This window comes from Pantherophis guttatus, chromosome 11 (genome assembly GCF_059756535.1).
Source record: "Pantherophis guttatus breed Tessera chromosome 11, ASM5975653v1, whole genome shotgun sequence".
NCBI classification, from domain to species: domain Eukaryota; kingdom Metazoa; phylum Chordata; class Lepidosauria; order Squamata; family Colubridae; genus Pantherophis; species Pantherophis guttatus.
In genome coordinates this window covers 23383625-23397415 of record NC_142073.1, presented here as the reverse complement: position 1 = coordinate 23397415, position 13791 = coordinate 23383625, and the positions used below count along the sequence as shown (strand labels likewise).

At 47.9% G+C, this 13791-nt stretch overlaps 1 protein-coding gene across 1 annotated transcript in view; it reads right to left on the bottom strand.

Annotated features, from left to right (window-relative positions):
- Nucleotides 1-276: 276 nt before the first annotated feature.
- Nucleotides 277-13791, bottom strand: part of CFDP1 (chromatin remodeling protein CFDP1) — a 43118-nt gene continuing 29603 nt past the window's right edge. Inside the window, exons 6-7 of the mRNA XM_034425529.2 lie at nt 4770-4928; nt 277-1045 (exon numbers count right to left, since the gene is read on the bottom strand). Of these exons, the coding sequence (XP_034281420.1) occupies nt 955-1045; nt 4770-4928 (250 nt within the window). The 3' untranslated portion in view covers nt 277-954. The remainder of the gene's footprint in view (nt 1046-4769; nt 4929-13791) is intronic.

Sequence of the window (13791 nt, the reverse complement as noted above, 5' to 3'; positions counted from 1 at the left end):
GTGACCGCAAATAAAAGTTATTATATAAGGGTGTAAAAATGGGGCGCAGCTCGCTGTCTTGCTTAGCCCTGGAAATTTGGGGCTCCTGCACGGTCATAGATCGAGGACTACCTTATGGCAGCTTTCGACGCTGTCCGTCCTAGAAACGTGAGATCGGGATGGGGAGAATGAGCTTTTGCAAAGCGCCTTTTGGGGAGGGAAATGGAGTTCCTCTCGGGTCCCGGAAGGCTGCCTGGCCTCCTTGGCCAAGAGAGGAAGAAAGAAAGAACAGCCAGAACGGATTTAACACTTTATTCAAGGGGAGAAAGGAGATGGCTGGCATTCCTCCCTCCCTCCCAGGCAGGCTGCTGCTCTTAGGGAGATTTCTGAGCGCTCAGAGGGACTGCTTTAAAAAAACAAGAACATCTGGGAAAAAAAGGAATTAGGAGAAGAAAAAAAAACCCAGAAGGAAACTTAAGGATTCCTGAATGGGAAAGTCTCTTAGGAAAGCAGGCTGGGGGGTGGGGGTGGGGTACTTTACTCCCCAGAACCCGAGACTGGTCCAATGCAAGATTGCGATGTGTGTGTGTGTGTGTGTTGTGTGGGGATCTTTTCAGTGGCACAAGGAGGCCGCTGGTGCCAGCAACGTGGAGGATCCCAGGGCCGGTGTCATGCAGAACCAGCGCCCGGGCGACGGGCACAAGCAGGAGGGGATGGCAGCGACTCCACAATCCGAGTCTGCTGTGTTCTTCCAAACTACCAAAAAACGTGGACAAGCCGGGAATCTCGGCCCTTTTCCCCGGCCCGAGAAAACGGGCAACAGGACTTGCCCAGTTAAAACTATCTGCTGCCCGGAGCTGCCCCTTGCCTGGCAAAGTCCTCCGTTCACCTATTGACCTATTGCGGTGGGAGAGAAGACCCGGAGAGGCCATGCTGGGGATGGCTGGATTCGGAGAGTCGGACTCGGCCCGCGGTTCAGGGTTTCATGTTGCTCAGGCGGATATCTCGCTCGTGCTCGAACTGACGGTAATCCACTCTTTCCAGGAAGGCTCGTCTCTCCAGGTACCTGCGGGGAGGAAGCACGGAGTCAGCTCCACACAGAGAAGAGGGCAGATTTCGGATGGGCTGGGAGGCAAAAGAGACGGAAGGAGGGCACTGCCCCTCCTGGCTTTATTTCCCTTCCTTCCTTCCTCCTGGCTTCCCTTGCACCAGGAATTCCTTGCCACATCTCCGAATTAAGCTTGCCAACTACGCATTTCACCGTTTCAGTTGCCCATGACCAGAACAACCTCACCTACCCCAAGGGAGCACGTGATGGCAATACCAGCTGTTCTGACCTAGGCTTCCCCAGCAGCAGGAAGTCCTTGTCTCGATAAACCCCTTTTTATTTAATTTACAGTGAATTCCTCTCCAGCAAAGTCTTTCCTCTCCCACAGTCTTGCAAGATAGTTCACAATTACCCACCTTTATCAGGCTTGGAGAGTGGCCAGGCCGATATCTTTCAGACACCGCAATACTTAATAAGAATGCAGGAATGAACTAATTGTCTCCTGCAAACTCCACTCCCCTTTCGCTCCTCTTTTATTCCCTCTGGGAGGGTCCATTCATCGTCCACTTGTGGGCTTACTCCCGAGTTGACCCTTGTTCTTTAGCTGTTCCCTTCGTCTGGCAACTCTGCGCATGCTGGGAACAGGCTCCAGCTGTCCGTCTGCCTCACTGATGTCCGACTCTGAAGGCAGCTGACAACTGTCAGACGGCCCTGGCCCCCTCTCTGCCTCCGACGCAGAGCCCTCGTCAGAGCCTTCCCCAGACTCCAGGACTGGCCCATGTTCCTCCCCAACCTTCTCACTGTCCGAATCTGCTGCCAGAGCCGCTGGCGGGCCACAACCACCACAGGCATCTTTATATATGGCCAGAATATAACCTGGGTTGCCCAGGTGGTTATCAGATACAAATCACTTTTTCTACAATGGCGGTGAGGGCAAATGCCATGGAAGTCAATGCAGGCACTGAGCTGTGGTGGCGCAGTGCTTGGAATGCAGTTTGCAGGCAAACAGCCCGGTCTGCCCACCGCCAGGAGTTCGAATCTGACCAAAGGCTCATAGTTGATTCAGCCTTCCATCCTCCTTGTCAAGTTTCGTGGCCGTCTCGAATAAAATGCATTTCAAACAAAATATTTGAAGAAAAAACTCCTATTTATTGAGCACGACATCCTAACATGACTCCAAACTAAGCCAACACTGACTTCCTGACCCCAAACCTTCCCTTTCCGTTCCCCAATTCTCAGCGTCCCATTGGCCCTCTTCCAAATCACTCTCCCCATATCTAGTACTTCAGCTCCCAGGAATGTCCCCCCTCCCACCTCATCTCCTAGGGGACATTATCTTCAGGGAAAATAAGTAGGTGAGAAGTCAAGCGTCCTCTTGCCAGCTGCCCCCTCTTCTCCTTCTTATGTCAGCACTAGAGTAAATGCAGGCTGAAGTGCTGACACTCCTGTGGTCGGTAAAATAAGGAGCCAGATTGTTGGGGATAATATACTGACATTGTAAACCACCCAGAGAGTGCTGTAAAACATTATGGAGCGGTATATAAATCTAAGCGGTGTTGTTTTATGGTCTTGGGGGAAGAGCTTTGTAAGGCTCCCTGCACCCCGAAACTGAAGGCGTTCCAGAGATTTGTCCCTTATTAGGCTAGAAGCGTAAGAGATGACCAGGCTGGGCCCGAGGGAGGGATCAAGCATGTCATCCGTCTGGAGTCCCTTCGGGCCCTCAAGAGATCTAAGCCCAGCCTACCTTGAATTCTGTTGATTCTTATCTCCCACCAATTTGTTCTGACTGTTAGTAGTTCAGATCCTTGTAGAGAGCTGGCATGGAATAAACTTGTACTCATTTGAACAACCCTGGTTCCTAACTGATTGCACCTGACAAGAACATTACCGTACATGCCACCACGATAAGGCCTGGGATTCATGTTCCTCTTTTGCCATTCTGGAACATCAAAATCAGGCCACAGAAAGGCCATTTTACCCAAAACAGCCAAACTATTGTTTGCGCACGGTCACTCACGCCCTGGTCACCTCCCGGCTGGACTATTGTAATGCTCTCTACATGGGGCTCCCCTTGAAGAGCACTCGGAGGCTCCAACTGGTCCAGAATGCGGCCGCGCGGGTGGTTATGGGCGCAACTCGTTGTGCCCATGTGACACCTCTCCTGTGCGAGCTGCACTGGCTCCCAGTGGTCTTCCGGGTGCGATTCAAGGTGTTGGTTACCATCTTTAAAGCGCTTCATGGCATTGGACCCAGGTACCTTCAAGACCGACTTCTGCCACCAATAGCCTCCCACCGACCAGTCCGCTCCCACAGAGAAGGGCTCCTCAGGGTGCCATCGGCCAAGGCATGTAGGCTGGCGACACCCAGGGGGAGGGCCTTCTCTGTGGGAGCCCCAGCCCTGTGGAATGAACTGCCCCCAGAATTGCGCAAGATCTCCGACCTCCATGTATTTCGCTGTGCCCTCAACACTCTGCTGTTCCGCCAGGCTGGGCTATCAAAGTAAATGATTTTAAATTGGGTGTTTTACATTTTTGGGTTTTAATTCAGGCTGAAATTATTTAATAATTTTAATTATTTTTAATTGATATTCATATATTTTTGTGTTTTAATAGGCTGTACACTGCCCTGAGTCCTTCGGGAGAAGGGCGGTATAGAAATAAAATAACAACAACAACAACAACAACAACAACAACAACAATAATAATAATAATAATATTTTATCTATAGTGTCAACTCTGAAGCTGGCCTGACTGAGGCCATCCTGGAGGCTTCAGTGTTGCCACAATGGTGCTGAGGGATAGGGAGGGGTGGGGGAAATAGAGCAGGGGTGAAATGCTCCCGGATCAGACCGGATTGCCCGATCCGGTAGCGATTTTTCCCTGTGGTTTGGCGATCCGGTAGCGATCGCCGCCTGGGTGTCATTACTTCCTGGTTTTAACCAGGAAGTAATGTTTTTTTACCTTCTGTGCACGCGCAGAAGTTTTTGCGCATGCACAGGTGTGCGCTCACATGTGATGCGCATGCATGAGTAAAGCGAGAGTGCGCACGCGGAGCTTGTGCTTCCAAACCAGTAAGGAAGGTAAGTACATTTCACCCCTGGAATAGAGATAGTTGGGGTTTTGTGGCCAAAACAAAATAGTTTCCCCTGAGAACCAAGGACATTTCCACAAGTGGCTGGAGGGAGGAGGAGGAGGAGGAGGAGTGATGTTACCAAGCAACCAGACAGCACCTTGATTGGACTGTGGGACTGATTGTTTGGGAAAGGGGGAAAACTTTTACTTTTAATTAGGTGAAAACCGCGGGAACCTTTAGAGTCGGTTTTTACCAGTCTGTGCCAATATGATATATTCAATAAACATGTTCTGTGAGGAACCTGCTTGCCTCGGAGTTCTGTTTGCTATGGGTGTATTACTTGGAACCCTGACATTAAACCGACTCCAAGGAATGTAGGTTCCTCATATACAGGTTGCGTCAGTTCAAGCAAAGGGTTAACAAAGCCATGATTTGTTCCAAATTCTACTTCTGCTTGCTAAAGCCAAACCCAAGGGGAATGCCTGCATCTTGGTCCCAGGAACCTGAGGAACTGGTGGGAACAGTGAGTGGAGCATCAAGGTTCATGAGATTTTTTTAATCTCACGGACATTAAAAAAAAAGGGGGGGGGAAATAATGCTGCTTCTGGGAGCATGAGCAGCAAGTGTCACTCATCAAGCAGTTGCCAAGGGAACAGAACATTTTCCTTACCCTTCTTTCCCTCTGTTGTGGATGGCCAGCTCGTCACCGATGCCTTCTTCTTCTTTGAAGTGCTCCCAGTCCAGCTTGGACTTCTCCAGCGTGCTCATTTTCTGCTTTTTAGAGCCGATCTTCCCCAGAAGGCTGTTAATACTGCTAGGCCGCTTCACTCTGCCAAGGTAAAGTAGACGATAAAGACAACTTTGAGGTGTCTCCAACTGTTGGACAAGATGCCGCCCTGGCACTTCCGCAGAATGTCATCCCAGTTAGTTCATCACAACCCCCGTTTCCAGAGAGGAGGTGGGGAATTCCCAGTCTAGTGAAGAGAAGGAACAGGGGAGACACGAAAGCAGTCTTCCAATATTTGAGGGGTTGCCACAGAGAGGAGGGGGGGGTCAATTAATTAATTTATTTATTTATTTATTTATTTATTTATTTATTTATTTATTTATTTATTTATTTATTTATTTATTTAATATACCGCCCTTCTCCCAAAAGGGACTCAGGGCGGTGAACAGCCAAAATTAAAATACATGGAATACAAAAGTTAAGATAATTAAAAGAGATTAAATCAATCTCTTATTCTCTGTGAATCTGTTAGATTAAGGGGTCTGGAGGAAAAAAAAGTATGATGAACGGTTGAGAGAACTAAGTACGTCTAGCCTATTAAAGAGAAGGACCAGGGGAGACAGGATAGCAGCCTTCCAATATTTTAGGGGCTGCCGCAGAGAGGAAGGGGGTCAACTTGTTTTTCAAAGCACCCGAAGGCCAAACAAGGAACAATGGAAGGAAACTGAACAAGGAGAAATTCAACCTGGAAATAAGGAGAAATTTCCTGACAGTGAGAACAATCAATCCATAGAACAGAAGTTGCCTTTGGAAGTTGTGGGAGCTTCATCATTGGAAGCTTTCAAGAGATTGGACTGCCATCTGTCAGAAATGATGTAAGGTCTTCTGAATGGACTGGGGGTTGGACTAGATGACCTACAAGCTCCCTTCCAACTCTGTTAATCTGAATCGATCTAAGATAATCACAGAACTGGAGACTAAAACATGAAAAACAGTTGGAAGAACTGGGCCTGGCTAGTCTAGTGAAGAGAAGGACCAGGGGAGACAGGATAGCAGTCTTCCAATATTTGAGGGGCTGCCACAGAGAGGAGGGGGCCAAGCTATTTTCCAAAGCACCTGAAGGCCAGACAAGGAGTAATGGATGGAAACTGAACCAGGAGAGATTCAACCTAGAAATAAGGAGAAATTTTCTGACAGTGAGAACCATCAACCGATGGAACAGAAGTTGCCTTCGGAAGAGCCTTGATAGTACAGGGGTTTAGCACCCTGTAATTAACACAGCTGCCTGCAATTTCTGCTGGTTCGAATCTCTCCAAGGCTCAAGGTTGACTCAGCCTTCCATCCTTTCTAAGGTAGGTGAAATGAGGACCCAGTTTGTGGGGGCAATAAGCTGACTTTGTATAAAACATACAAAAGAATGAAGGCTATTGCTTAACGCATTGTAAGCCGCCCTGAGTCTCCGGAGAAGGGCGGCATATAAATCAAATTAAAAAAAAAAAAAAGTTGTGGGAGCTTCATCACTTGAGACATTCAGGAAGAGACTGGGCTGCCATCTATCAGAAATGGTGTAGGGTCTCCTGCTTGAGTGGGGGTTGGACTAGATGACCTACAAGATCCCTTCCAACTCTGTTAATCTGTATCTGTAACTTCAATAATGAGGACATCTTTAAGAGCCAATGCTGCATTGCGGCTCTAACTAGCTCAGCTCTACAACTGACAAGTGATTCAGCTTGAGCTGAAAATGCCAAGAGCATCCTGTGTCAGAGGCGAGCCAGGCGCAAGCTCTGCCTGGTTTTTAAACCATGTTTATCCACATCTCTGGATGATTAACCAAGACAGAGATGAGATCCAGTTCTGAACGATTCTAAAGTGTGAATTGTGGTTCACATCATCAATTTTATGGCTACTGTATATAGAGAGAATACTCTAAATTTTATTTCATAATTCTCACTGCAAAGCAGAGGGTTACTGCAAGAAATTGGATTGTTCTAAATCAGAGGTCTTCAAACTTGGCAGCTTTAAGACTTGCGGACTTCAACTCCCAGAATTCTCCAGCCAGCATAGCTGGCTGGAGAATTCTGGGAGTTGAAGTCCGCAAGTCTTAAGCTGCCAAGTTTGAAGACCTCTGTTCTAAATGTTATCTAATTGTTAATTCCCACAGTCACATGGTCAAAATTCGGGTGCTTGCCAATTGTCTCACATTGATGACAACTTCCCAGTCTCCTGGGTCATGTGGTCGCCATTTGTAATCTTCCCAGCTGTCTTCTGACAGGCAAAATCAATGGGGGAAGCTGGATTCGCTTTAACGACTGCAGCGATTCACTTAATGGTGGTGAAAAAGGTCATAAAATGGGGCATGGCTCACTTAACAACTGCCTTGCTTCGTAATGGAAATTCTGGACTCAGTTGTGGTCATACATCAAGGACACCAAAGCACCTGAAGGCAGGGACAAGAAGCAACGGATGGAACCTAATCAAGGAGAGAAGCAACCTAGAACGGAGGAGAAATTTCCTGACAGTTGAGAACAATTAACCAGTGGAACAACTTGCCACCAGAAGTTGTGGGTGCTCCATCAGTGGAGGTTTTTAAGAAGAGATTGGATAGCCATTTGTCTGGAATGGTAGAGGGTTTCCTGCTTGAGCAGAGGGTTGGACTAGAAGACCTCCAAGGTCCCTTCCAATTGATTGATTGATTGATTGATTGATTCGATTTATATGCCGCCCTTCTCCAGAGACTCAGGGCGACTTACAATGCATTAAGCAATAGCCTTCATACTTTTGTATATACCTGCTTATTAGGGCTTTCGGCCCCCTCCTAAGCGGTGTTCTTTTTTATACAAAGTCAGCTTATTGCCCCCACAATCCGGGTCCTCATTTTACCTACCTCAGAAGGATGGAAGGCTGAGTCAACCTTGAGCCTGGTGAGATTTGAACTTGCAGTAATTGCAGGCAGCTGGTGTTACTTAACAGTGCTTTAGTCTGCTGCGCCACCAAGGCAATTCTGTCATTCTGTTATTTTAACTTTCTATACTTAACTCTTCAATGTCAAAAGTCTACCTGCCCATCCACGGTATCCTCTGTGAAACAGCAGCAAGATTTTAAGCGACCCAAATTGCAGTATCCAATGTCATTCAACAAATGGATTCCTAATACCACCGGAGAGGCTTAATATAAAAAGCGAAGCACTTGAAATGCACTAAAACCGGCTCCCCCCCTGCTTGCCAAATGCCACCGTCGCCAATTCTTCAGTGCAACTGGTGCAAGGAAGGGTAACCACGAAGGAGTCTGGCTCTTCCCTAGTGAGAAACCCCCATCCTCTAAGTGACAACGGTGTAGCCCTGAGGGCCCACTGCGGATCAATCACAAAATCCGTGAAGCGCAAAGTCGTGTCGTCCATTAGCAGAGGCTTTACATCTGTACAGTAGGTTTTGTTTTGCATTCCTGGGAGAACTTCCTTTCTATCGACCTAAGGCCATTCTGAAAATCTGGAAAGGAAATGACTGGCATTCTTAAGCAGATGAAATAAGACGGGAAGCCGCGACAAGCACATGCACCCCCAAAGTTCAAGATATTTTAATGAACCACTCAAGGGGAGAAAGAAAAAAAAAAAAAAAAGACAGACTTTTCCAAGCCTAGTTTTTTCAGTTTTCAGTTTTCAGAACCAGAGGCAAAGTTAAAAGGAATGAGCTCTGGGTTCAGATAAGAAGACTGGCTAAATGTTGATAAAAAAACATTTATTTCCTCGTTTCCTTCAAGTGCTAAATAGCAATTAGACTTGCACTTAGACTTACATACTGCTTCACAGTGCTTTTAGAGCCCCCTCTAAGCAGTTTACAGAGTCAGCCTCTTGCCCCCAACAATCTGGATCCTCATTTTACCCACCTTGGAAGGATAGAAGGCTGAGTCAACCTTGATCTGGTCAGAATTGAACTCCTGGCAGTGGGCAGAGTCAGCCTGCAATACTGCATTCTAACCACTGCAAACAATGGATGGATGGATGGAAGAAAGGAAGGAAGGAAGGGCAATAGTAATACCACTTAGACTTATATTTCATTTCACAGGGCTTCACAGCCCTCTCTAAGCAGTTTACAGAGTCAGCCTCTTGTCCCCAACAATCTGGGTCCTCATTTTACCCACCTCGGAAGGATGGAAGCCTGAGTCAACCTTGAGTCTGGTGAGAATTGAACCTCTGGCAGTGGGCAGTGTCAGCCTTCAATACTGAATTCTAACCACTGCAAACAATGGATGGATGGATGGAAGGAAGGAAAGGCAATAGCACTTAGATTTATATACCGCTTCACAGTGTTTTATAGTCCTCTCTAAGTGGTTTACAGAATCAGCCTCTTGTCCCCAACAATCTGGATCCTCATTTTACCCACCTCGGAAGGTCAGTAAATATAACACTTTTCCACTCCAAAATACAGGGAGGCCTTGATGGACAACCTTAATGGAGCCTGCCCATTACAGTTGCATCCTAACGGTTGTAAAACAGGTCGATCACACGTCCAACTTGTTTGTGGAAGTCGTTAAGTGAACCCATGGTTTCCTATGGGTGCAGCTTTCCTGAAAACCGCAAATGCTGGTTTGGGGCAAAACGTCGTAAAATGTGATCGTGGGACAACTGCAAACAGCTGTAAATTCAGCCTGTTGCCAAATTCGGTCACGTGACTGCAGAGGGGGTGTGTGGGTTTGATTGTCAGAATTTCAAATCTGGGCCTGAAGTCCTCCCTTTCAGGGCAGTCGTAACTTCGAACGGTCTCTAAGTGACCGGTCGTAAATCGAGAACTTGTAATTATTATTATTTTTTGCCTAAAAAACCAGCTTCCTCCAACCTGTTGGACCATTGGGATTTACACCTCATGATGATGTGGTTTTATTGTCTTTGCCTCTGGAGGACGCAGGCCAAGGAAGGCTGACCTCATCTGAAAAGGAGGCGGATCAGATGCATCACACGGGATCTCAAGAGATTCTTCTTGTCAGCCTGGCTGCCAAGTCCTTTCACTTGCCAGCCGTTCATCCCCACCCCCAGGATTTCTACTGCCTTCCCCCTTCCCCCTCTACCTCTGACAGAGAGATGCGTGTTTATTCTGAACTCACCAGGTGGAGTTCAGTGGGAGCCTTCCTAGGGGTGAAATGCTCCCGGTTCGGACCGGATCGCCCAATCCGGTAGCGATGGTGGCGGGTGGTTCGGAGAACCGGTAGCATAAATCCCTGTGCTCCCCCCCCTTCCATGCCCAGCTGAGCCACAGGATCATCAGAGGCTTTTTTTCTTTTTGCTTTTAAAAGCATTTTTTCTACAACCTCTTCCGATGAAAAAATGCTTTTAAAAGTAAAAAAAAAAAAAAAAAAGCCTCTGATGATCCCGTGGCTCAGCTGGGATCCTCAGAGGCTTTTCAAAGCATTTTTTTCTGCAACCTCTTGGCCGAAGAGGTGGTAAAAAAAATGCTTTGAAAAGTCTCTGACGATCCCAGCTGAGTGGCCTGATTGGCAGAGGCTTTTCAAAGCATTAGAAAAAATGCTTTGAAAAGTTAAAAAAAAAAGAAAAGTTGGCCACGCCCACCCAGTCACGTTACCCCCCCCCCCACCAAGCCACGCCCACAGAACCGGTAGTAACAGATTTTACATTTCACCCCTGGGCCTTCCCCAAAAACTGTGCCTACGACCACAGCCCTAAATTGCAGTTGTTTAATTGACTCAGGCAGTCGTTAAGCGAAACTGGCTTCTAAATGTAGGACGGTCCGTATTGCTTCTGCCAGCGCATTGCTGAACCGAGTGCCGGGTCTACTTTTCAGAGCTGCTCCAAGTCAGGGTTGCCCAAACCAGCTGTAGGATTCCTGCTTTGGGGCTGCCCCTTGGAGTCTAGCGTTGTGTCTTCGAGGAAAATGCCTGTAAGTACAGAAACTGGATTTGGTTCCCAGGCGCACTTCCCGGAGCGGGTTCAAGCTCCCCTTTTGGCTGGTGCTTTGCAGCTGGTTCCCAGTTTCCACAAAGCACTGAGCAGTTTAATGAAGGACAGATGCTTGACGCAGTTCCCCTCTTCCTCCTCCGTGGCTGCTACTGCTTGAATGAGTCAGCTACTCCTTGTCCAGGTTGGAAAGGCGTCAAGGAGTTGCAGGGCCAAGCCGAACCCACTAAAGCAGAGGTGTCAAAATCAATTTCATTGAGGGCTGCATCAGGGCTGCGGTTGACCTTGCGGGGGGGGGGGGGGGCTGGGCGGGCGTGGCCGACTGGGTGAGCATGGCTAGCTTGACGCCACTTCCCAAATTGCTGGCACGTTTCCTCTTCACATTGGGTAAACCGTGGGCCAGCCCCTTACATGCCCTCGTCCCGTCCCGTCTGGACTACTGTAACACTCTCTATATGGGGGTCCCCTTGAAGAGCACTTGGAGGCTCCAACTGGTCCAGAATGCAGCCGCGCGGGTGGTTATGGGCACACTTCGTTACACCCATGTAACACCCCTCCTGCGCGAGCTGCACTGGCTCCCAGTGGTCTTCCAGGTGCGATTCAAGGTGTTGGTCACCACCTTTAAAGCGTTCCATGGCTTAGGACCGGGGTATATACGAGACCGCCTTCTGCCATTGACAGCCTCCCACCGGCCAATACACTCCCACAGAGAGGGGCTCCTCAGGGTGCCGTCGGCCAAACAATGCCGACTGGTGACGCCCAGGGGGAGAGCCTTCTCTGTGGGGGTACCAGCCTTCTGGAATGAGCTGCCCCTAGATGTGCGTATGATCCCCGACCTGCGCACCTTTCGCCACGCCCTGAAGACCCTCTTGTTCCAACAAGCCGGGCTGGCCTAATATGAATATGAATGTTAATGGGTGTATGTTAGTTTTAATTTGTGGGCCAAATTTTTGTATATTTGATTTTAATGGTTTTTAAATTTTGTAAATTTTATGTGTTTTAATATGGCTGTACACCACCCTGAGTCCTTCGGGAGAAGGGTGGTATAGAAGTCTAATAAAAGTAAAGTAAAGTAAAGTACATTTTCTAGGACAGCCCCATGGGCCAGATCCAACCACATTGCGGGCCGGATCTGGCCCACGGGTCTTGTGTTTGACACCCCCGCACTGAATCAAGGATGTCCAAGATTTGGGGATTAAGATTTGTGGACTTCAACTCCCACAATTCCTTCTGGGAGTTGAAGTCCACAAGACTTAAAGCTGCCAAGGTTGGATACCCCTTCTGCTTTAAATCAGTGGTGGGTTTCAAATTTTTTTACTACTGGTTCTGTGGGTGTGGCTTGGTGGGCATGCAGGGATACTGTAAAATCTCCATTCCCTCCCCAATCCAGGGGAAATTTACTGCAAAATCCCCATTTCCTCCTGATCAGCTGAGACTCGGGAGGCAGAGAATAGATTGGGGGCGGGGCCAGCCAGAAGTTTTACTACTGGTTCTCTGAACTACTCAAAATTTCTGCTACTGGTTCTCCAGAACTGGTCAGAACCTGCTGAAACCCACCTCTGCTTTAAATCCATGAAAGACCAGGTGGACAGGATTAACTTGCCTCCAGGAATCGTGGGCGCTCTATCACTGGAGGTTTTTAAGACGAGACTGGACAGTCCACCTGTCTGAGATGGTCTCGGTTCTCCTGTTTGAGCAGGGGGCTGGACTAGAAGACCTCCAAGGTCCCTTCCAGCTCTAATCTATTCTAAATTCTAAACCCGAATCCAGCAAAAACAGCGAGTGAACCCAAAGCAGTGCACAGAAGGAGCTATGGTTTGCTAAACCCACAGGAAATGAATTCCACAGATGGACGCCAGCCGGGACAGCCACAAAAAAAAAAAAAAAAGTCTCCAAAATAGATTCCTCAAAAATGAAGCGAGCTCAGAACGAAGCAGCGAGACTGTCTCAGAAATCCTGCAAGAGCCTTGGTAGTACAGGGGTTTAAGGCACCCTGTTATTAAGCTGGTTATTAAGACCAGCTGCCTGCAATTACTGCAGGGTTCGAATCTCACTAGGCTCAAGGTTGACTCAGCCTTCCATCCTTTCTAAGGTAGGTAAATTGAGGACCCAGTTTGTGGGGGCAATAAGCTGACTTTGTATAAATATACAAAAGAATGAAGGCTATTGCTTAACGCATTGTAAGCCGCCCTGAGTCTCCGGAGAAGGGCGGCATATAAATCAAATTAAAAAAAAAAAAAACTGGACTCTGGGTTTAGATTTCAAGGCTCTTCCCTGGGGTCTTTCCTTAGCAAAGGGACCCTCTCACGAGCCGAGACTAACAAGGCGTTGCATCTCTCATCTAGAGCAACCTATTCATTTCATCAATTTCGTTCCTTTGCAGAACGGGCCCGATCATGCAGCTGATAAGACACAGAGGTCCACTCTAGCTTGACAAAAGAGACTTCCAATGGTGATTAAATCTGGACGGCTTGTGAGTTGTGACCTCACCGGGACAATAGCTGCCTTAAAGGCTCAGAAGACCAGGCCAGGTCTTGCGCCCCCTGGTGGCTGGCGCTTCTTCTGCCATATCCGTCATTGGATGTTGGCCGTCCTATTTTTATCAACAGCCACACGAAAAAGTGCTGTTGAGTTTTGTCCAAACCGGTCCCTTAGATTTTGAAGCCACTATGTTCTTCTTCTGCCTGGACCTCGTTTGCCTTCAATCTTTCCCTGGAGAGGATTAAGTGAAGGATGCTGTATTTTTCCGGGTGTCGCATCCCATGTCTGAAATATTCTAACTTTAGCTTTTTTAGGGTTTTGATGATTTCCCTTGGCTTTCCCAATCGGCTTATCGCTTCCTCATTTCTGATTTTGTCAACCCAGCTTATACGTAACAGCCACCTGTAAATCCACATTTCAAATGCTTCCAGTCTCTTTGAGTGGCTTTCTGTCCAGAGACCAACTCTCTTGGTCTCTCTTGGTTCCGCAACCCAACAAGACAGACACAGACTTCGGAGGATAATTGGAATTGCAGAAAAAACCATGGCTACCAACCTGCCTTCCATTGAGGACCTGTAT